Here is a 25,499-nt window from a genome sequence, read left to right as displayed (position 1 = left end):
ATAAAAATAATTTTTATACAGCACCTGTTCCAATAATATTAGAAAAAATTGTAGGTTGGGTCCCCTGTATAGGGCATTATTATTCAACAATTTATGTGTGGCTTCTATACCCTCCTTATGTGGAATATTCGTGTATAGGCTTGTTATATCCAGGGTACACATCCACACATTAGATGGTATTTCCCCCAACTCTTCTAATTTATTTAATAACATGGTGGTGTCTTTCAAGTACGTGGCCGCCGCCTGGACACGTGGTTGCATGTAATAATCTAGATATTCTGAGACCTGGCTAAAAATAGACATCTTCTTGTAATGTAAAAAGGTTGCTCACTGAAGCAGTGCTTAAGTAAAAATATACAGTATGTGTCATAGTTATTAACAAGCAAGGGCTGGAGACAGCCCAATGTGCACCGGCTCTCTTGGGCACATTTCTAAAACTGGGGCTGATGGGGCAGAGAGGGGGAGGAGCCAGTCATACTTCTAAATTATTTAAAGTTCAAGGCTCTACTCTACCACCATCTATACCCCAATGTCTTATGCTCCAGTGTCCCATAGTGGATTAAGGAGAAAACAGACGTACTAAAAATGTACTCCAACACACCCATAAGTACATCTTCTCATATTAATACACAACATACACACCCTTCATCCTGTGGTCCTTTTCAAATACAAAACAGATTTGAGGCAATAAGACCATTTACACCAAAAAGACTAAGGGAAATGGACCATAAGGAACTAGAGGATGAGTAAGAAAATACAAACAAAAATGCAAAACGCATGTGAAACCAAAAAGGATTTTTAATCTGTCATCCAAAACTCTCACCAAACCAAAAATGAGATTATTTTTGAAAGGATTAAAATTATTTGTGGAATTTAATTGGTTCACACGTGATTTGTGCAGAAAATGCTACTTTGCTCTTAAAAAATTGAACAAACTCAAAATTGACATATTAATGATTGCTCTAGATTCGAACGATGATGAGGGCTTACAGTCTCTGATAGCATTATTGGATGAAAACTCTATATCACCTCCTACACATAGTCAAAACTTAAACATCTTTGATGTCAACAATTTGACCCCCGCTGAGCATAACAATTCATCCACAACTAAATCCACATTCAAAAGAAAGTCCTTTTTTCCCCATACATACAAAAAACTCGAGAGCTTCTATAGGACCACTTTGATGATTTTAGGATTTTGTGTGACCAGTTCTCCACCACCATAATTTTACATCAGATGAGAGATCAATCAATTATGATTAAACAGGCTGATAAAGGTGGCAAGTAATCTTTTTTTGTCCTGAATAATCACTCTATTAGAAGCTTACAGACACCTCAATGACAGAACATTTTATCAGATTTTAGAAACAGATCCCACAGCCAATTTTCAGAAAGCACTAAAGATATTAATCAATCAATCATTACAAGAAGGAGTGATATCCAAGGATACATATTTATTTTTATATCCATTACACCCAGTCACCTCAACTTATTAACATCTTCCAAAAATTCATAAAAATCTAAAAAATTCCTCAGGCCATCCCATAACTTGCAGCATCTTATCCTTTATACCTAACCTTTAAGTTTTCTAACTTGCAACCACTAACAATTACCCTTAAATCATACATCCAGGGTACCACACATTTTATAAATTGTATAAATTCCATTGAATTTACTGATTATATCTGTATGACCTGTGATGTACAGGCCTTGTAAACAAACATTCCACATGACTTCGGTATTGCAGTAACAATACTATCTTGACTCTATTGACATAATCCAACCAGGTATTAATTAATTTATACTATCTTGCATTTCTTTCATACTATTCCACAATAATTTTTATTTAATAATCAGTTTTATTTAAATACGTGGGAATGCTATGGGGACCAAGTTCGCCCCGAACTTCGCAAACCTCTATATGAGCCTCTCAAAGAGAGGTTAATTTGGGTTGGTGAGTTCCTAGAACCTAGTCTGTTATGGCAGGTACATTGATGACCTATTTTTTGCATGGAGGGGAGTAGTTGATAGACTAATTAATTTGTTCAATATCTTAACTGCAATCCTTATCACTTAACATGCACAAGTACACTTAGTTATGACACCATCAACTTCTTGGATATCACCCTTTCAATTACAGATAAAACCATCACAACATGCAGTTATCAGAAAGAGGTGGACTCCAATAATTATACGAGAGCTGATTGAAAAGTAATGAGACTACCTCTGCTTTTCTGTTCCACAGGCAGATATGACAATGCTATACTGGTTATACATCAATGTGTCTGAACCTGCGGTTGGACTGCCGTAGTCTTCTTTGTTTGGTCACAGTGAGTGGAAGATCTTCGTATGTTTCATCATGGCGGATGAGGAAAACTTGTCTGTGAGATTACGTCAGAGGTGTGTGATTGAATTTTGTGTTAAACTTGGAAATAGCAGAAATGAAACTCATGAAATGTTATGGTAAGTATACAGTGGAGAAACAATTAGCCATGCTGCAGTATTTTGGTGGTGGAAGCACTTTAAAGATGGTAATATGCGAGTGACTGACAAAGAACATTCTGGGAGACCATCCACCAAGGTTATGGATGTCAACATTGCCAAAGGTGCGGAGATGTTTCAAAATGACAGGTTAACTTTACGTGAACATTTAGCTTCACTTGGCATTTCATTTGAACGGATTCAGCATACTTTGACAAAGGAACTGAAAATGCATTGTGTGTGTGCCATGTGGTTACCCAAAAATCTCACAGAAGTGCAGCTGCGGCGATGAGTTGAATCGTGCAAGAACACCGTATGGATGTCTGAGAGGATACCTGATTTCCTGACATCAATTGTGACGTGTGATGAATCGCAGATTTTTAATTATAATTCAGAATCCAAACAGTCCAGTGTATGGAAACACGCGAATTCACGTCTGCCCAAAAAAATCTGTGTGAGTCCTTCGGCATGTCAAGTCATGCTTTGGCTGTTCTTTGATGCACACAGTATGATCCTACATCACTGGGTTCAATGGTGACTACTATGCAAACATTTTTTAAAACTCATTTGCGTGGAGCCATGAGTAAGAAAAGACCACATTTGCTGAACAAACAGTGGATTTTGCTGCAAGACAATGCCCGACTACATCTTGCTGCTGTTGCAATGGCAGCAATAACTGAAATTAATGGGACAGCACTGGAACACCCTCCATATTGCCTGGACTTAGTGTCCTTTGATTTCTGGGCATTCCCAACCCTGAAAAAACAACTGTGCAGAAAAAAAGTTCTCTACAGATGATGAAATGAAAAATGCCACAGCTGCAATACTAAAAGTGATGTCACAAAGCAGTCTACTGTATGTTTTTTAATCATTGTTGAAATGCTTAAAAAATGTATTGAATGTGAAGGACGCTACTTTGAAAAAGAAAAATATTCAGATCCTGTGGAGTCATCTGATTCTGAATAAAAAAAATCAGTGTTATTACTTTTCAATCAGCCCTCATATAAATTTTAATAGTAATCATAGCTTTAAAATATACCAGCAGGCCAATTACATAAGGTATACAGGATTTTAGGTAAGAAAAAGGATTTTGAGGAACACTCCAAAACCCTGATTCAAGCATTTGAGAAGAATTACCCCAAAACACTGCTTAAGGATTCATACCTTAAAATCTGCTCATTAGAAAGGAATGAACTTCTTAAATACAATGGGAATAAACAAAGAAACAAGGATTCCTCAATAGTATCCCATCGATCCCTCAAATTTGTAACCAGATATAATATGGCAGCTAAGACTATCAAAAGTATTATACAAAGATATCAAAGATTCCTGTTCACAGATCCAATACTTAAGGAGGACCTAGATGGCAGAGTTAGGACTGTTTTTAAGAAAGCTAAGAATTTGGGCAACCTCTTAGCACCATGTTTTTTACAGAGGGAAATAAGTCTTCAAGCAAGATCATATCAAATTGGCTTGGTCCCATCCTTTGATGCTTCAAATGTGGATCCAGTAGGTGCCTAACCTGTGGTTACATTTAGAATCGGTGCAAACAGTTTAGCTCTAATATCACAAAAGAAAACTTTGAGATCATATCACATATTAATTCTAACTCTACATATGTTATATATATTCTACAATGTAAGTGCAGTATTCAATATATTGGCTGCACCACACAACGACTTAAAGATAGATTTTTAGAACATCGTAGGAATGTTCTGAATGGTCCGTTAGAACATTCAGTTTCAAAATGTGATCAAAGAACACGGGGGATCAATACGTTCCATCACATTAATAGGCATTGAATATATACAAAAAACACCAAGAGGAGGAGATAGATACAACAGACTCTGCCTTAGGCAGACCTACTGTATCCACATCCAGAGAACCCTGAAACTAGGAGGTCTCAACGAATTAGTTGAAGTTGACTTTGACCTCTGAATATAGGATCAATAAAACCCGGGATACCATATTGTTCTGTGGTTGAGGGACACAAGGGGAGCCCACTTCCTGAGGTACACTAGGAATGCTTGAGGTTCCCATGTGTGGTGGATTAGGTAGGTTCCCCACTCTGACATACCCAACAGCCTTTTTGCAAGATATCCCTTTCTCCCTTACCCTTTCCTTTTCCCTCCCCTTCCTTTTTTGTTTACTCACTTTTTTAAAACTCACCAACATCTGAGGCTTTTTGTGTCACATTAGCTCCATTTGTTTACTAAACAATAGGGGTCCGGAATATTTATACCAAACAGTACAATTAATTATTGCAACTTAAATACAGTACTTTGGTTACACTCTTAGGACATTATAGGAAGTTGGTAAGTTAGATATACCACATTGGTGATTAAAACCTCATTATTGAAGCTCCTCATCAGTATCAATTGTTTATTTATTATACTTGTACTCCATATTTTTTGTGCATTGCCACATATACATAGTTTCTGGAAAAACTTATTGAAACTCTAATCTCCAGCAATAATTTATGACCACACATTACTATTTATGTCATAACAGTGTTTTAATATATAAATTTTTTACATGGGATTGAGAATAAATATTTTCTGTATCAATTTCCTTACCCAATCTCATTTAAATCTGTATTCTCTGTGTGCATAATGATATACCAACAAACAAAAAATACTTATGTAACACCAGGAACCAAATGTAATAGGGTGAGAGTTTAGAAAATGTTAGTTTAGTAGTAAACTCTCACGCTTTTTAAACTCGGCCAATGTAAGAGTCCGAGAACAGGCAAACTCACATTTTTTTTGTCTCAAAAAGCTCATGATTTAAACTCTCATCCAGATCTTTTCCCATTTTGAAGATAAAACTTGACCAATATGAGAGTTTACTGCTAAACTCTCACATTTTCTAAACTCTCACCCTATTACATTTGGCCCCATGTGTTTATTCATTGTTTGACTTTTCATCCTACATTTTGCTCTTAAAGTTTTTTATTAACGTGGTTGATATTTCCTGATTTGGTCGGCACTTTCATAGTTATTTATGCTTTAAACAAGTTAGGTAGTTTTATTATTTATCACGCATTAGTTTCCTTTTGCATAAATGTTATGATCTATGTGTAATTAGTTCCTCTATATATTTAAATATTTACATGTATTAGTACTTTTTATTTTGTGTTTTCCATACTGCGCATGTGCAAAACGCTGGGAAAGTGGCCGCAGCAGCCATTTTCCAGGCATTTTTTACAACACTGACACCGGCGTAGATGTGAGACTCCGGAGTGGCAAGTATAATATGGGCGCAGGGTGTGCGGTGCGGGCAAGATAAGATGGCCTCAACTCCTGAAAGAATGTGGTTTTTTTAACAGCAAGTGTGCACTGCATAACTTCCGTCATTATATATCTCCAGAGAATTTATGTCTGCAGTCTACCCAGCTACAGTATTTACCTTGCATACAGTCTTGTCCAGCACTTCTACAGTACAGTATATCATTATTCTGATTAGTTTTTCTTTGCTGTGATATTGTGAGTTACTTGATCCTCGATCTCTCTGATATTGTGAGTTATTTGATGCTCCCTCTCTATTTCTCTCTCCCTCTCTCTCTCATACTTATTGATATACGTTTTCATCTTATTCTATGTTTGTATGTATTTTTTTGTCAGCACTTTTTATTTTTAAACCATATTAAAAGCTAAGTTTTAATTTTCTATTAAGAGTGCCCCCAAAAAGATGACAGTTCCCTATATTTCCCCTTCGGAGTATTCATATATTTAAATCACTAAATTTTACAGCACTTGACATATATTTACTGGTTTACTGATTCTGACAGAACATTCCTGATTTTGTGGCTGATAGGCATAAGATGTGTCCTGCTTTACACTGTTGTGCCTATCCTCCCTACTATGAGCTCTTACCTTGAAGTGCTGTCAGGTAGAAAAGAGAATATAGTGCAACATCAGTAACTTCTTAAGATATACAGCAAACTGCAGGAAAATACATCTCAAAACACATGGACTATCCAGAGTAGTATATTAGCCAGGTGTATATCTGATAGCAATAATATGTAATAGAATGTTTCCAGGATACTTAGCAGATGTAGATACTAGCAAGCCTTTTTAGGCATCTAGGATGAAGAAATCAGCAAGCCTTCTTAGGCATCTGATATTTGGTTTCAGTTAATCTAATCTGAACAGTGGGTTATAAGCAAAGAATGGCATTGTTGGAGTTTTATATTTGCAGTATGTGTGGTATTCCAATAAATTATTCCAAGAAACAAAGCAAAGAAATGTGCATCTGTCTATTGGCATTGCATGGTGTGCTTGTTTAAGTATTTGCACGCACTGCTCAGGCATTCATGCAGAGTGATACATGAAAATTTAATGTGCTGAAATCAATTCCTCTTCAAGAATCTATGAAATTATTCAGCTGTGAACAGATGTCCGTCATAACTGATTAGTTGTTCTGGCAAGCAGGTTCCACAATACCTCTATAGTGTGAGAAGCATTTATAGAAGCTATGGTAAAATGTTGGTCCATTTGGATCAGGAATCCATAAACACCACAAACATTGATCCCATATACTGGAATGCAAATTAAATTATCCCTCATTGCAATGGGGTAGTACAGTAAGCCATTCCTGTGTGTGTAGCACTATTTTAGGCATATTTATAAATGTTGTCATCTTATTATATCTGTGCTCAGCTGGTCGAGTCTGGACTAAATAATTGGAATGATTGATGATTTATTCACCTGTTATGATAATGTCAGCCTGGGCATTGGCCTGGTCAACTGTGATTGGTTTGCCAGAAGTTTTAATCGGGTGCTGGCTCTTTGGCCATGTGTGGGTTGTTCTGTTCTGGCTGCGTCTCCCACAGGATTCCGCATCTTGCCTGGTCCCTGGTTCTAGATGTTTGCAAGCTGCCTAGGAAGGCTTATTGGTTTCTTCATCTGCTAAGTATCCTGGATACAGTCTATTACATATTATTGCTAGCAGATATATATACTGTATATATGTTTTGAAATGTCTTTTCCTGCAGTTTGCTTTATATCGTTTCTGATTTTGCAATTACTCTCATGTTTTTTGAATTATCATTCTAAATTATTATTATTGCTTAAAAATGTACATTATTATTATTATTAATGTAGTGAAAATATAAATGCATACCCATTTGTTAGTTGCTAAATTATAAGTAACTAAATTGAACCCTTGTTTGTTATTAGCTAGCAGTGACATTAACTGCTGGAGGGTATTCTGGTAATCACTGATAAGGAGGATTATTTGTATTACTACATCATTAGCTTTAGGCAGACTTCTACTGTCCAGTTTGGGAAGCTAAGCTTTGAGGGTTTGGGTTTATTCCTGGATGGGTGACCTCCTGAGAATCTAGGTTTAGTTTCATACATGAGCTCTTAGAGTGTCACATTCCTTTGTCTATATTTTGATACCTGTGCTTCCTGCACTGATATACTTTAAGTGTGAAGTCCAGGCAGTAGCCGAGTTCCTTACGAACAAGTGTGTTCCACGAAAGGTGGTTGTTATTGGCAAAGGGAATTTTGTTTAGGTTTTGACAGTGCAAGAGTTCATAAGGTATCACACATCTAGAACATTCTTTTTCTTCCCCAAAAATATTTGTGTTGTGGCTTTACAGATAAGTACAGTATGAGCTGTTTTAACAATGATAACAAATAAAAGAACAAATAGCTAGAGAACAATAATCATTACTGCTATTAAAAAGTAATATATAAGATGGTTGGTAAGTAGTACATGATCAAACTTAGACATAAAAGTAAGTGCAATCACCAGGGTATGGCAAACTTAACACTAGGGGCCTGATTCAGAGATATACACTAACCTGATTGTTATTCTACATCTCTGATGTTTCTGGATCTTCGCATCTGCAGAATGGGTCCTGCAATCACATTCACAGACCCCCCATCCCCTGCTGTAGCATTTGGGGGCAGAGTGGGGGCCTGATTGGTAACCATTCCCAGAAACGGGCATGTCAGAGGGACAAGGCTAGGGTCTGTGTCAGCGGATGCAGATTCCTGACCTCTAAAGTGATCAGGACCTGGCCAGGCTGCAGGAAGCTTCAGCTCTCACAGCCTGACCAAAGTAGCAACCACTGCGACCACCACCTAGATTTAATGAGGCAGTGATCCATCCATGTTAGGGAAAGGTTGGAGTCATAATCTTGTAAACCAGAATGATTTCATACAGGTATAGGGAGCTGACCAGCCAAAAACAGAGTGGAAAACCAGGTGATCCATTCAAAATCATTTTTAAGTGATAATCTAGTGTTAAATTAATGGGTTTTCACAAATACGCTAGCATTGATAAAGGGCAGTTAATGGTAATTCATTATGATTTGTCTCTAGGCAGACTATTTTAAAAAGGAAAAAATTATCCAGACACGATCCTATTCCACTGTTTCTGGGTCCCATCACATAGTATGTTTTTGAGCTCCTAATATAGCATCGTACTACCCCACATGCCCTATACATACACCATGGGAAGTCACACTCATATTTTATAGTATTGATAATGCTTATAATTACATTGCGTTGATCTCACATAGCCAACAGGTGAAGTGTTGGGGTGCAGAGAGGGGGTTAAGAGCAAGAAGCAGTTGGGGTAGAGCTGGAGGTAGAGGGGGGTATAGGCAGACAGTGCTGGTGGTAGGGAGGGGGTAAGTGCAGACAGCAGCTGTGACAGTGCTTGGAGTGGAATGAGGTTGCATATTGGGCAGTGTTGGGGGCAGGTAGCATTTGGGGCATGTGGCAGTTGGGGTAGAAGGGGGGATAAGTATAGATAGCAGTTGTGAGAATACTTGGGGTGCAAAGGTGGGGTTAGGAAGGGGATAAGAGTAGATAGCAACTGGGGCAGTACTGTGGGGCATGGATGTGGTTAGGGTCAGTCAGTGGTTGGATTAGAAGAGCATAAGGGTAGATAGCAGCTGAGGCAATACTGGGAGGGCAAGGATGGGGTTTGGGGAAGGCAGTGGTAAGGGTAGGGAGGGGATAATGGTAGATAGCAGCCGGGGAATTACTAGCGGGCAAGGAGGGGGTTAGGGGCAAGCAATGCTGGGGGAAGGGAGGGAATAAGGGTATATTGCAGCTCGGGCACTACTGGGGGCAAGGAGGGGGTTAGGGGCTGGCAGTGCTCAGAGTAGAAAGGGGGTAAAGGTGCTGACTGATCACGAACAGCACTGTAAATGATAGTCCTGTGTAACCAGCTAATTTACTAAAAGTGGGTCTACTGACACCAATTTTCTAAAAATGGCAGCTACCCTCTGCACCCCGCCCCCCCTTCCTGCCAGCCACATTGATTGATTGCAGAGTGTTAGTATCCGTGGCACCCTCAGCCCCCATCATTTGTATTATTATCTGAACCTATACCGAAAGATCCCCCATGCCACTCACCAATTACACACTTACTTTAGGTCAGGGAGTGCAGCCATGTGCAGAGTGTCTTCTTCTACTCAGCTCCTCGTGGGGATGCCTGTACTATGGCAGAGCTGTCTTCTATGCTGCCAGGGTGCTGGGGTTCCGCGGCAGCCAGAAGCCACCTCTCCATGTAGTGCTGGATCCCGCAGCTGCTGCATCCAGGCAAGGTGCCAAAGGCTGGCTCCTCCTCCACTTTTATAGCCTTCTCTACAGCCAGGCCACGGGGACATTTATTTATCCAGTAGCCAATCCCAGTGGAGCACATCCCCGGGTACTCACCCATTCTGAAAAAGTGAGTCCCTGGTGCTCATTTTAGGGTAAAATATGCGCTATAGCGCATATTTGTGATCATTGGTGATATAGTATGTGTCTACTGCTGCAGTATCGCTGTTTTTTTTACATCTGCTAAAACTAATAATTGTTTTTTGTCTATTTATGGTATGTTTGGTTGGCTTACTAAAGGAGCTCTAGAAGTGTAATGCATGTCTGCTACAACAGCAACTGGAAAACCTTTCCAGTGGTTAAAGATGGAAAGAAAAGGTTGGTAATCAGTAAATCTCTGGCTATAAATGTATTATTTGAATGATTTCAGGGCCCGATTCAGACCCATTTGCAGGGCTGCGTTCGCACATAGCTGGCCAATTTTCGCAATCTGTGCATGCGTATAAGACGTAGTGCGCGTGCGCGAAGCAGACGCTGCAATCGGGAATCGATTGCAGCGAGTGCACAGACGGTTTGCTAGTATGAGTGACAGGATGTGCCGTTTTTGGGTGGTAACAGGGGGTTACCACCCACAGCTTAGCGACCGACCAGGGTGATGGTCGCGATGGTCAAGACCATCGGGGCTTGCAACGAGATCCTTAGGTTGGGTCACGGCAACTGCAAGCCCCAGGGAGATTCCTGCTCTGATTGAGCAGGAAACTCCCCACTGACATTACTGCTGATGTCAGTGCGGCCGCCCACAAAATGGCAAGCGTTCCGTTAGGAACGCATCCGTTTGTGTAACCACCCCCCCACCCCGCCTACAAAACGGGACGAGTTGTCGATCAACATTGACAGCCATCCCTTTTGTAGTGAGCTCTCTCGCTCCGGGGCTTGCGCACGTGAAGTGCAGCTGCTGCGCGTGCGCAGGACCAAAACATTGAGTCAGTTGCAAGCACTCAGCGGTTGCTACCGACTCTGAATGAGGTCCTCTCTACAGGGGGTGGTTGCTACTAGGGTATCTGTAAAAGGGGGGCCTACTGCTGGGGGCAATGCATAGGGGGACTATTACTGGGGTCACTGCATAGGGGGGATTATGACTACTACTGTGGCCAATGCATAGGGGGGACTACTACTGGAGGCAATGCATAGGGGGGACTTCTACTGGAGGCACTGCAGAGGGGGGACTACTACTGGGTGCAATGCATAGGGGGGACTACTACTGGGGGCACTGCATGGGGGGGACTACTACTGGGGCACTGCATATGGGGTACCACTACTGGGGGCACTGTATAAGGGGCACTACTGGGGGCACTGCATAGGGAAACACTGCTGGGGGACTGTTTATGGGGCACTACTGGGGGCACTGCATAGGGGGACCACTACTGGAGGCACTGCATGGGGAGGCCCAAAGCATATTCTTGCACCTGGGCCCACCACTCACTAGTTCCGCCACTGTGCGTGACAGTCAATATTTCACATGTCGATATTCTGAAAATGTTGACACATTGCTGTCGACATTGTCATTGTCAATATCATAACTATCTACGTTGTGGTTTTGACATTATGAATGTCAACATAGTGTTTGTCGATCTTTCGACTACATCTCAGTTGAAAAGGTATTGTTGACCGTTGATTCTGCAATACACTGTCAAAGTAAGTCTATGTGGGTATAAGGGCCCTCATTCAGAGCCGTACGCTCTGAGCAGAGCGCACGCTCTGCATGAGGGCCGGGCTCCATTTTCATGGAGCGTCCTCCTGGACGCTCGTACAGCTGTGGGTCACCACCCACAGGCTATACGAGCGTGCATTTTGATGGCCGCGATGGTCGTGACCATCGCGACCATCGAAATTGCGAGACGGAGCCTGCGGTTGAGGTTTTCAACCGCAAGCTCCGGAGTGATTTTGGCTCTATCAGAGCCAAAATCACTCCCACTGACATCACTAGTGATGTCAGTGGGCCGGCTTCTGACGGGAGGCGTTCCCGTGGGAACGCCCCCGTCAGGGAGGCACGCCCCCGGCACGCTCACCAAAGGGGGCGTGCTGTCAATCAACATTGACAGCACGCCCCCTTTGATCGGACACAACGAGCGAAGGAAAGTCCTTCGCTCATCGTGTCTGGCGCATGCGCACGACGGAGCTCCCTCCGTCGTGCGCATGCTCAGTGCAGACCATCGACCCACTTGCGAGCGGACAGCCGCTCGCGAGTGGGTCTGAATCAGGCCCAAGGTTACCACTGCAAACAAGTAATAAAACAGAATATTGCAGACCCACCTATTCAGGATACACATTTATACAAAGACCCAGCTTACAAAGTAGCAGCATCTGCTATGCTTTTATTTACATCTTCTGCATAAGTCTGAGGTATAAGACAATTATCATTAACTTATTTTGGGAGCTGTTTCAGTTAACCTTTTCCAGACTCCTGATAGTAGGTAACCATTAGGAAACCTCTTTTATTTAAAAATGACAACATAAGAGATGCAGGATATTATTTCCCATTTAGTGCCCTGCAAAGGGAGCATTGCCACAGGCCACTCTCTCTCTTCAGTGCAGGAGATGTTTGCGTCCTTAGTACAAAGCTTTCAAGAGTTGATCAAAAAGGAGCACTGAGACATGAGCAGCATCACATCTGACTTCAGGGGGGAATATATTGCCGATGCATGCACACTGATCTTACTATTTTCAGGGAGCCATATGGAGACAATCACAACCTGTCTACTCAGTGTGTGGGTTATGGTTACCTCAGTGTTAGGTTTACTAAAAGAGTAGTGTCAGAGCTTTTAAGGGTGGGGGTTCTAATATATGTATATATATATATATATATATATATATATATATATATACAGTCAGGTACATAAATATTGGGACATTGACAGAATTTTCATATTTTGGCCTTTATTCACCACCACAATGGCTTTGAAATGAAACAAACAAGATGTGCTTTAACTGCAGACTTTCAGATTTAATTTGAGTGTAATTACATCCAAATCAGGTGAACGGTGTAGGAATTACAACGGTTTCTATATGTGCCTCCCACTTTTTAAGGGGCCAAAAGTAATGGGACAAACTAAACAATCCTAAATCTAACTTTCACTTTTTAATACTTTGTTGCAAATCCTTTGCAGGCAATTACAGCCTGAAGTCTGGAACGCATAGACATCACCAGACGCTGGGTTTCATCTCTGGTGATGCTCTGTCAGGCCTCTACTGCAAATGTCTTCAGTTCCTGCTTGTTCTTGGGGCATTTTCCCTTCAGTTTTGTCTTCATCAAGTGAAATGCATGCTCAATCGGATTCAGGTCAGGGGATTTACTTGGCCATTGCATAACATTCCACTTTTTAGCCTTAAAAAACTCTTTGGTTGCTTTTGCAGTATGCTTCGGGTCATTGTCCATCTGCACTGTGAAGCGCCGTCCAATGAGTTCTGAAGCATTTGACTGAATATGAGCATATAATATTGCCCGAAACACTTCAGAATTCATTCTGCTGCTTTTGTCAGCAGTCACATCATCAATAAATACAAGGGAACCAGTTCCATTGGCAGCCATACATGCCCACGCCATGACACTACCACTACCATGCTTCACTGATGAGGTGGTATGTTTTGGATCATGAGCAGTTCCTTTCCTTCTCTTCCCATCACTCTGGTACAAGTTGATCTTTATCTCATCTGCCCATAGGATGTTGTTCCAGAACTGTAATGGCTTTTTTAGATGTTGTTTGGCCAACTCTAATCTGGTCTTCCTGTTTTTGTGGCTCACCAATGGCTTGCATCTTGTGGTGAACCCTCTATATTCACTCTTGTGAAGTCTTCTCTTAATTGTTGACTTTGACACATATACATCTACCTCCTGGAGAGTGTTCTTGATTTGGCCAACTGTTGTGAAGGGGTTTTTCTTCACCAGGGAAATAATTCTTCTGTCATCCACCACAGTTGTTTTCCGTGGTCTTCCGGGTCTTTTGGTGTTGCTGAGCTCTCCGGTGCGTTCTTTCTTTTTAAGAATGTTCCAAACAGTTGATTTGGCTACACCTAATGTTTTTGCTATCTCTCTGATGGGTTTGTTTTGATTTTTCAGCCTGATGATGGCTTGCTTCACTGATAGTGACAGCTGTTTGGATCTCATATTGAGAGTTGACAGCAACTGATTGCAAATGCAAATGTCACACCTAGAATCAACTCCAGACCTTTTACCTACTTAATTGATAATGAAATAACGAGGGAATTGCCCACACCTGTCCATGAAATAACTTTTGAGTTGATAGTCCCATTACTTTTGGCCCCTTAAAAAGTGGGAGGCACATATTGAAACTGTTGTAATTCCTACACCATTCACCCGATTTGGATGTAATTACCCTCAAATTAAATCTGAAAGTCTGCAGATAAAGCACATCTTATTTGTTTCATTTCAAAGCCATTGTGGTGGTGAATAGAGGCCAAAATCTGAAAATTCTGTCAATGTCCCAATATTTATGTACCTGACTGTATATGCATATGTAGAAAAACGGAAGGCACTCCTAGAGACTTGGTAAATATGGAAAAAATGAGGCAGACAACAGAGTGTCAAATTGACACTCTGTTGTCTGCCTCGTTTTTTCCATATTTACCAAGTCTCTAGGAGTGCCTTCCGTTTTTCTATATATGCATGTTGCTGTTTGTTGGACGCGCACCCAAAGCACTTAACTTTTTTAGATTGGAGTGCCAGCCATTGGTATTATTGTATGTATGTATATATATATATATATATATATATATATATAAAATTAGGGGTGTGCACCGGCCACTTTTCGTGTTTTGTGTTTTGGTTTTGGATCTGGATCTTTTTTCGTGTTTTGGATCTGGATTGGTTTTGCCAAAACCACCCTTCGGTGTTTTGGGTTCTGGGTTTTGTGTTTTGGATCTGTATTTTTTTTTTTAAAAAGCATAATAACAGCTAAAATCACAGAATGTGTTGATTTTTCTGCTCCTATGTTATTATTAACCTCAAAAACCTTAATTTCCACTCATTTCCAGTCTATTCTGAACACCTCACACCTCACAATAGTGTTTTTATGTCCAAAGGGTTGCACCGAGGTAGATGGATGACTATGCTAAGCGACACGAGTGGGCGGCACAAACACGTGGCCCATCTAGGAGTGACCCTGCAGTGGCAGACAGGATGGCAGTTTGAAAAACTAGGCCGCAAACAGTACATAATGCAAAGAAAAAAAAGAGGTGCAAGATGGAATTGTCCTTGGGCCCTCCCACCCACCCTTATGTTGTATAAACAGGACATGCACACTTTAACAAACCAATAATTTCAGTGCCAGGGTCTGCCACATGACTGTGGCTGAATCATTGGTTCGTTTGGGCCCCCACAAAACAAGCTGGCAAATAATCTGTCCCTGCACAAACTGGCTCTATGGAGGCAAGATGTCGTCCTCGTCCTCCTCATTCACCGATTCCTCACCCTCTTCAGTGTTGTGTACATCCTCATCCTCACAGAGTATTAATTCGTCCCCACTGGAATCCACCACCACAGGTCCCTCTGTATGTTCTGGAGGCTGGTCTCCCTGGAAGAGTTGATAATTCATTTTTATGAACATCATCTTCTCCACATTTTGTGGAAGCAACCTCCTACGCCTTTCGCTGACAAGGTTCCCGGCTGCACTAAACACTCTTTCAGAGTACACAGGAGAGGGGGGGCAACTCAAGTAAAATAGAGCCAGTTTGTACAGGGGCCTCCAAATTGCCTCTTTTTCCTGCCAGTACAGGTACGGACTGTCTGACATGCCTACTTGGATGCTGTCACCGATGTAATCCTTTAATAGACGCACGCTTGTCGCTGCTGCTTTGAGGATGCAGGTGCGGCTACTGCGCATACATTTCACAAAGACAGAAAAAAAGAAGAATTTTTTTATTGTTTGTGGAGCGCACTTTGAGGGTTACACCATCCTTTAACAGACAGACGCATTCTTGTCGCTGCTGCTTTGAGGATGCAGGTGCGGTTACTGCGCATACATTTCACAAAGACAGAAAAAAAAAGAAGAATTTTTTATTTTTTGTGGAGCGCACTTTGGGGGTTACACCACCCTTTAACAGACAGACGCACGCTTGTTGCTGCTGCTTTGAGGATGCAGGTGTGGCTACAGCCCACACAATTCACAAAGACAGAAAAAAAAAGAAGAATTTTTTTATTGTTTGTGGAGCGCACTTTGAGGGATACACCACCCTTTAACAGACAGACGCACGCTTGTCGCTGCTGCTTTGATGATGCAGGTGCGGCTACATCCCACACATTTCACAAAGACAGAAAAAAATATATTTTTTTATTTTGTTTGGAGTGCACTTTGGGGGTTACAGCACCCTTTAACGAACAAGCCAGCCGCCCTTTACTTATGACACAGGCGCACGCAGTCGTTGAATGGCAAAAGTGGGCAGAAGTTTTTCGCACCACCCAAAGCGTCTCCTGCACGCACCTGTCGCTTTTCAGAAAATTCTGCACCACCAAGTTTATTGTGTGAGCAAAACATGGGACATGCTGGAATTTGCCCAGATGTAATGCCCGCACAATATTGGTGGCGTTGTCAGATATCACAAATCCCCAGGAGAGTCTAAGTGGGGTAAGCCACTGGGCGATGATTTCCCTCAGTTTCTCTAAGAGGTTGTCGGCGGTGTGCCTCTTACTGAAACTGGTGATACACAGCGTAGCCTGCCTTGGAACGAGCTGGCGTTTCTGAGATGCTGCTACTGGTGACGCTGCTGTTGTTGCTGCGTAAGGTGATACATCTACCCAGTGGGCTGTCACAGTCATATAGTCCTTAGTCTGCCCTGTTCCACTTGTCCACATGTCCGTGGTTAAGTGGACATTGGGTACAACCACATTTTTCAGGACACTGAGGACACTTTTTCTGACGTTTCTGTACAGTCTCGGTATCGCCTGCCTAGTGAAGTGGAATCTAGACGGGATTTGGAACTGGGGACACACTACCTCCATCAATTGTCTAAATACCACTGCACTAATGGCGGATATCGGACGCATGTCTAACACCAACATAGCAGTCAAGGCCTCAGTTATACATTTTGCTTCAGGATTACTGCTGTCGTACTTCATCCTCCTCGCTAAGGACTGTTGGAGGGTCAATTGTTTAGTAAATGTAGTGGTGTTCCTACTTCCTCTCTGGGATGATGAACAACTCCCAGCAGCAGCAACAGCACTAGGAGGAAGTGGTTCTTGATCTTTCCCTATTTTATTTTTATCGGAGAAAGTTTGGTCCTCCATTTATGTTATATTGATATATCCGTGCGGCTAAGGCGCACACAAACACAGAAAATATTTTTTTATTTTTGTTGGAGACTAGTGCACTTTGTGGGTTACACCACCCTTTAAGAAATGAGCCAGCCGGCCCTTTACTTATGGGACACAGGCGCACGCTTGGCGCTGTTCCTTTGTTGATGCACGTGCAGCAACAGTGCACACAATTCACAAACACAGAAAATATTTTTTTATTTGGTTTGGAGTGCCCTTTGGGGGTTACAGCACCCTTTAATGGTCAAGCCAGCCGGCCCTTTACTTATGGCACAGGCGCACGCTTGGCGCTGCTCCTTTGTTGGTGCACGTGCAGCCACAGTGCACACAATTCACAAACACAGAAAATATTTTTTTATTTTGTTTGGAGTGCCCTTTGGGGGTTACAGCACCCTTTAACGGACAATCCAGCCGGCCCTTTACTTATGGGACACAGGCGCACCCTTGGCGCTGCTCCTTTGTTGATGCACGTACAGCCACAGTGCACACAATTCACAAACACAGAAAGTATTTTTTATTTTGTTTGGAGTGCACTTTGGGGGTTATAGCACCCTTTAACAGTCAAGCCAGCCGGCCCTTTACTTATGACACAGGCGCACGCTTGGCACTACTTTGTTGATGCACGTGTGGCTACTGCGCACACAATTCACAAACACAAAACAATATATTTTTTTATTTTTTTTGGAGTGCACTTTGGGGGTTACAGCACCCTTTAACGGTCAAGCCAGCTGGCCCTTTACTTATGACACAGGCGCACGCTTGGCACTACTTTGTTGATGCACGTGCGGCTACTGCGCACACAATTCACAAACACAAAAAAAATATTAATTTTTTTTGCACTTGGGGGGAGCACCCCTGATGGACAGAGCACCCCCTGGACAACACTACAGCACCCCTTTAGGACTGGGACACTGCACAGGACTTTGGAGTGGACACAGCCCCTATGGACAACTGACTGCACAACACAGTCCAGCCAGCCCCTATGGACTTTGGAGGAGTGGACACGGCCCCTATGGACAACAGCAGCACAGCACAACACAGCCAGCCCCTATGGACTTTGGAGGAGTGGACACAGCCCCTATGGACAACAGCAGCACAGCACAACACAGCCAGCCCCTATGGACTTTGGAGGAGTGGACACAGTCCCTATGGACAACAGCAGCACAGCGCAGAACAGCACAACACTACACTACAGAGCCCAGCCAGCCCTAACTCCCACCCTCCCTCTTCACTGTCCACAGCCGAGTGAGAAAATGGCGCAGACGCGGGTACCTTATATAGAATCCAAAACCCGCGAGACCCGGAAGGCGGGATGATGACGTTTTGCCTCGATTTCAGATCTGAGTCATGCGGGAAAAGTCGAGCCTGACTCGGATCGGCCTCGGATCAGGGGGGCTCGGATTTCAGAAATCCGAACACGCTCACCCTTAATATATATATATATATATATAATGCAGTACACACAGTTGCATATATATATGTATACAGTACACACACACACATATATGTCACACATACATTACACACATACACACGCCATGCAGCAGCTGCAAGTTTGAGATGGAGACGAGACTAGACACCTTGTCAATAAGTAATTTGCTGTAATTGGAGCCTGTGTAATGCACTGCTCGCGCATTACACAGGCTCCGATCACAGCACAGGCTGAACACAAACACAGCCTTCTCAGCTCAGTGCATGATCCGGGCTGTGCTAGGAGGGGCGATCGCTCCAATCGCTCTCCCCTGGATCCGCCACTGGGGTTTAATAACATGGCAGTGCTTGAACTCCCCTCTCTCAGGGGGGGGTTTCTGGGTACTCAGAAGTCCCCCTCTGCGTGTGCTTCTGAGTGTAATGTTGTATCTGTAGGTTTTATAGTCTTAAAAAAAAATAAGAACAAACAAGATAAGTAAATTAATATACAGTATATTAAATATATATAAAAAAGGAGAGACATTTTTACAGTTCTAAACTGTGTAGTGCTTAAGGTTTGTTCACTGTTGATGTGAGTTCAGTAACTTACAATGGGGATAGAGCACAAAGAACATAGAAAGAGATCCACAGGATTTGGTCTTGATGGCAGCCTGAAGGGTTCTGGGCCTGATTCTGACCCGCTCGTGAGCGCTGAACGCTCGCAAGCGGGTCGATGGTGCCCAAGTGCGCATGCGCACGTCGCTCGGGGTCTCGCACCAAAGGGGGCGTGCTGTCGATGTTGAGTGACAGCACGCCCCCTTTGGTGGGCGTGCCTGCCAGACAGAGGCGTTCCCACGGGAACGCCAACCGTCTGAGTCCGGCCCCACTGACATCACTAGTGATGTCAGTGGGAGTGATTTTGGCTCTGATAGAGCCAAAATCACTCCAGGGTTTGCGGCAGCGAGATCCTACCGCAGGGTCTCGTCGCAAGCCCGATGGTCGCGATGGTCTTGACCATCGCGACCATCATCATGGACGCTCGCATAAGCTGTGGGTGGTAACCCACAGCTATGCGAGCGTCCAAAAGGCCGCTCCAATAAGAGGTAGGAGGGCCCTGATTCAGAGCGAGCGCTCTGGTCAGAGCTTCCGACTCTGAATCAGGCCCTCTATTCCTGGTAATGTTTTATCTCTTGTTTGGTAACTTATCACCAGGACTAAACATTACAGGTGACAGAGGGGACAGGTGAGTGAACATGCTACGAGTGTCTGTAGTTCGTAGATAGTGTTAGTATTTGCCAGGAATGCCCCTTCCTCAGGGCCAGGACTGACCATCTGGCACTTCAGGCAATTGCCAGAAGGGCGAGGGCCTGATGGGCAGGTCCGGTCTGAGAGCCGAGCCTAGCTGCTCTGCCTACCGGTGCTCTTCTCAACCAGGATACCGTCAGGGGCTGCTGCGAGGCCAGTCCACCATGACTTGTGGCACGCCCCTAAGAGATTTTACTGTGTCCCTTTGAGGCCATTAACCTTTAGCAAGAGCGAGCACGCTGAATGCCAGGGCTGATCTAGAGACCCAGTCCGTCCCGGCCCGTGCCCTCAATTGGTTAAAGTGCTGATATTGTTAATAAAGGCTGTGAAGGGAGAGACCCGACATGGATATGAAATAATATCTATTCATTTTTTGCCTGCATTTACAGTTACTTAGTCCAAATCTGAAGCATAATAGAATTAGCTTCTATGACAAGGCTAACGATGTGTGGCTATTAAACTGTACTTGTATAAGTAAACCATACTGTGTGAGTTAAAAGGGAGTGGGGAACATTGTTTTATATATATATATATATATATATATATATATATACACTGTAGGAGGCATGATTGATTAAAGCAAGTATTTACTTACCTCGGCATCGAAATTTGAAGCAGCATAGGCTTTGGTCATATACAAACTCTTGTAGTCTACAACTGAGTTGTACTTTAGGTAAACATTCAAAAAAAGTAACATCTATCATTTCCGTGTCAGGGCAAGCTTTTTTTTCACATACGGTAGGAGTCTAAAAAAGAATAAAAAAATAATACATAAAAAAAAAAATATTAAGACTGTCCATGCATTGATATTTCAGAGTAATATATTTAATATTCTAATACAAAAGGATTAAGAAATACACTAGTGCTAAAAAGAAAACAAGTAATGGTGTATAACAGTGGACAAAGCTGTATTGTACTTATAAACAAAATTGTGATACTATTTACACAATGAATATTTTGTCTTTTGCACAAACAAAACTTTTCTGTTTTTTTTCTGAGCTCATTAACTCATAAAGGATTAAAGGCCTTAAATGTGGTCATTAGCTAGACTCAGTGGTTCTCAAACTCGGTTCTGAGGACCTCACACAGTTTACATTTTCCATGTCAATCAGTAAGTGCACAGGTTTATTCATTAATCACTGATACATTTTAAAAGATGATACAGGTAGGTTTTGACAAGAGAGCAAAACAAAAGGAAAAAAAGAATTTTTGGGGACACTCTTATTCGTAATTCTGTTTAAAATAAGATTTTTATTAGATATACATTAAAAAGAAAAAAGTATATAAAGACACACAGAAAAGCCTTATCAGTATCCTCCTTGGATGAACAATTAGCCAAATAAATCTTATCTTATAATAGGGTAAATTTCCCAATAATGCTCTATGTATGGGCGAAAATATTTATTAACACCAATGCTATAATGCAGGTGTTCATATATGGTAATTCAAAGGCACGTATAGTTAATATCTTAGTTAATATACAATGTTATTATCACAGGTAATCAAAATTATCCTTCAGCAACAACAAGCATTAGAGCCCTAAGCGAAATACTAATGAGCTTAATCCATTAGCACAGTTTTTATTACGTATTTCACCTGCTACATATACTGTGTGTGTATATATATATATGTCATTTGTCAAATGTTTCTTTTTTAGGGAGACAGCATATTTTCCAGTACATCATTAAGTCTGGGAAAACTATAGAAAGAATAGCAGGCAAAAATATTTAACCTATACTCTTTTTTTCATTTTTCAGACAGACTCTCTGACAGACTCTCATTGGCAGCTGTGTCCATGGAGGGAGCCAGCTGGAGCTCACTCATGAGCTCTTCCTTCCAGCTCCTCCCACTGCGGGTGATGGGAGAGACGTTGAGACATCCCCTAGGGCAGAGAGGAGCAGATGGCTGCGGATCTCACCTTTTCATTGATCTACCGCTATATCCTCTGTCCTTCAGTCTCCTGGATAGTTCCTCACCCATCTTCTTATAGGTGTTGTGATCGGAGCAATTTCTCCTCAATCTGAGATATTCTCCTTTTGGTATATTTGCCACAGTGTGTGGAAAGTGGGAACTAGATCGATGTAGAGACTATTAGTGGCAGTTTCTTTTCTAAACAATTCCGTTCCAGTGCAGCAATGGATCTTCCAAAATGTAAACAGTTGACAACAGTCGCAAAACACTTAGACTACAAACACAAAAATACCTATGAAGATTTCCGTCTCTTTGGTTCGGAAAGAATACATCTAAGAGCAAGAGGAGGGGATATCATTAAGCAGCTCCTGAAGAAAGTATGTGGACTTATAAATTAGGGGCATTATCCCCAGGAGGACTTAACAAACACATAAACTATGGTGTTTTCCTACCTAATTATTCCTAGTCTAACTGGATTCATTTCTTTATTTTTTTAGGAATATCTGGAAGCTGATCTTTAGATACCTATACTGTATATGAAATGGGTATTTATGAAGCACTAATTATTCACATGATTAAGGGCCTTATTTATTAAAATCAGCAATTTAACTGCGTTTATAAAGTGAAGTTAATGATTAAAATCGCAATGTGATAATTGTAATTATCACCTGTATGTATCAAAGCTTGCACGCCAGGACAGAGCTTGCGGTCCTGGCGTGCTCTGTCCCTGCGAATCACTCTCCCTGCTTGAAGTGAAGTCTAATCGCATTTGCGATGGACATCTAGACATCCTGTTACTGCGCATAAGCCATTATTAGTACGGCCATACGCAGGTTCAAGGATCAAAGAGAACGCCGCAAGACTGTACGAGAGAGACCTGTTAATATGTGAGCCAGCCGCGGCGCTGGACCGAAGGGAGAGACCCGACATGGATATGAAATAATAAGCACTTATCCATGTCAGGTCTCTCCCTCCTGTCCACCGCTGCCTGTCTTGATCCTTATCATGTCTCTCCCTCCTGTCCACGCTGGCTCTCTTTTTAATCCTGCATGACGACCTAACCTGCCAGTGACTCTCCAGCAGTAGCGCACAGTTTCTCCGGTATGACTGACAGCTGTGTAAACACAGACGGAGCATGGAGGGAGGGAGGGGCGGAGCTGCAGAGCTCTGCTCTCTCCCTATGATTAACACACACAGATCACATCTGCAGGGTAGACGGAGTCTGCATAACGCCAGATGAAGCTGACGTTATTATCACACAGGCTCCCTCCATTACTTTTTAACAACTGGAGTTTAGTAACTTTCAGCAGATCACATCTCCCATTACAATTATGGGAAATGTGATCTACTTACTAAAAACAAATGTGAAATGAAGGGCTTGGAGGAGAAATTTGAGATTTATCCTCCAATTGGCCTTTAGTACATTTGTGTGTTACTTAAATATTGTGAAAAGTGTGTGAAAACACCAGTTTTCACAATATTTTAGTAAATATAATGTTGATAAATAGGGCCCTAAGTGATGTGACACTTCCAAAGAATTCATCACAGAGTAGATATTTAATCTTTTATACGATAAAATACTATATATATATATATATATATATATATATATATATATATTGTGATAGAAGCACTGGTAAAGTGGTCAATGGCAGGTACATTTGTCCTAGGTTATGGCCTATGTGTTCTAAAAAACCCCAGGAGAAGTCTGTTGTGTAAGCAGATCAGAGTATCGGCTTTTGGAAAAGCCGGTTTGTGTCCTGGGGTGTGGATGTGAGGAAAGGGAGGGCTCCATCCACAGGCCACTCCAGGTTTCCAGCTTTTAGCCTGGTAACAGGCTCATTAGGGCTTGCAGCTGGAGATGGCTAAGATAAGCATGGTTTGTTTGTGGCTGAGTGTCTCACACCTGGGGTAGTAGGCATGCAGGCTAGCATGTCCAGAGACACTGTATGATTACCCTGTAAGTACTGTGCTGTTATTGATGGTGAGGGCAGTAGGCCCTACTGTTCTGGTACTGAGGGTACCCACTGTTTATTTAGTGCCCAGCCGGGCTAGGGTTTTGTTTACTGTTTTATTTTGTTTATGCGTTTGGTACAATAAAGACTGGCGCCGACCAGTTTGTACAAGAACCCCAGACTTGTGTCCTGTTTCCTCGGCTGCTGTGTGTGTAAAGAGGGAGTCCATCTACCCCAGGAGAGGGACCCCTATCCTGACTGTGTCACAATTGGTGAAGAATGCGGGCAAATACACACTGGAAATTGCAGCAAGAGGAAAAGTTCTACATTTAAAATTTAAAGTGACAGACACCAATTTTTTGTGTTCGGTATCAACTCGTGTTCTGTGAAGTCCATGAGGTGGCATTGACAGAAGCTTAGAGAAGCCAGGTTTTGCTACAAAACTACACCGAAAGACAACATGGAGGACATTGTTAAGGCCTTGCTCCAAGCTAATAAAACTCAGTAGGAAACTAACAAAGCCTTGCATGAAGCTACCAGAGCTCAGCAGGAATCTACCAATGTGCAACTAATGACCATGGAGGTAGCCCAGAGGCAACAACAAGTCGCCATAGAGGAAACCCTGAGGCAACAACAAGTTGCCATAGAGGAAACCCGCCAGGCCTTAAAAGATGTGGTACAACAGTTAGTAGTCCGGTCTGGAGATGCTTCCACTGGACTTCCAAACAACACTCGCTCCATACGGGCCAGTCACTTTCTGCAAAAGAGAGTGATGATGTGGAAGCATATCTTACGGCCTTTGAGAGAACCGCATAAAGGAAGAGTTGGCCCAAGGAACAGTGGGCAAGTCTTGTGGCACCCTTCCTGTCTGGAGAACCACAAAAGGCCTACTATGATTTGTGCCTGGCTGGTGCAAAGGACTATGAAAAGCTAAAACGGGAGATCCTAACTCGCTTGGGGGTCACCTTGTTTGTTCGTGCCCAACGAGTCCACCACTGGAAATTCCAAATGAAAAAGCCTCCAAGCTCACAGATGCATGACCTCGTCCATCTAACCACAAAATGGCCACAGCCAGAGACGCTGACAGGACCACAGATCATCGAAAGAGTCGTGATGGACCAGTATCTGTGATCGCTACCTGCATCTCTGCGCAAGGGAAGAGCTGTTGGTGTGACCTGCATACATGGGGATACTCAGTGTTATGTTACTGCGGAAGTGAACATAGAAACACAGTATGGTTCTGCTATAATCTCTGTGGGTTTGGTGCATGGCTTGAGGTATGATATAATGTTGGGGAGAGACTTTGCTCACTTATGGAAATTGTGGGAAAGCCGATTTGTTACAGAAGTAAATAACCCCGACCCATTTCAGAAGGCTGCTGATGCAGTAGCAGGGAAGTTTCTTCCGGGACTGAGAAGTTCCCTTTTTCTAGCGTGATTGGTGAACCAGAGAATACTGAGATGGGAAGTGTTGTTAAGCCAGTTGATCGTCTGTCTGATCTTGAGGTCAGAAAAGAGATCTTTGCAGTGGAGCAGTTCAATGACC

At 42.5% G+C, this 25,499-nt stretch overlaps 1 protein-coding gene across 1 annotated transcript in view; it reads right to left on the bottom strand.

Moving 5' to 3' along the window:
• LOC148525214 (hemocytin-like) overlaps positions 1 to 22,068 on the bottom strand; it is a 200,258-nt gene extending 178,190 nt beyond the window's left edge. The window contains exons 1-3 of the mRNA XM_088471025.1: positions 22,007 to 22,068; positions 21,769 to 21,787; positions 20,684 to 20,834 (exon numbers count right to left, since the gene is read on the bottom strand). Coding sequence (XP_088327151.1) covers positions 20,684 to 20,834; positions 21,769 to 21,787; positions 22,007 to 22,068 — 232 coding nt within the window. The remainder of the gene's footprint in view (positions 1 to 20,683; positions 20,835 to 21,768; positions 21,788 to 22,006) is intronic.
• Between the last annotated feature and the right edge of the window lie 3,431 nt (positions 22,069 to 25,499).

This window comes from Taudactylus pleione, unplaced genomic scaffold (assembly GCF_031769625.1).
Source record: "Taudactylus pleione unplaced genomic scaffold, aTauple2 ptg000109l, whole genome shotgun sequence".
Classification (NCBI taxonomy): Eukaryota; Metazoa; Chordata; class Amphibia; order Anura; family Myobatrachidae; genus Taudactylus; species Taudactylus pleione.
This window is presented reverse-complemented; position numbering and strand designations above follow the sequence as displayed.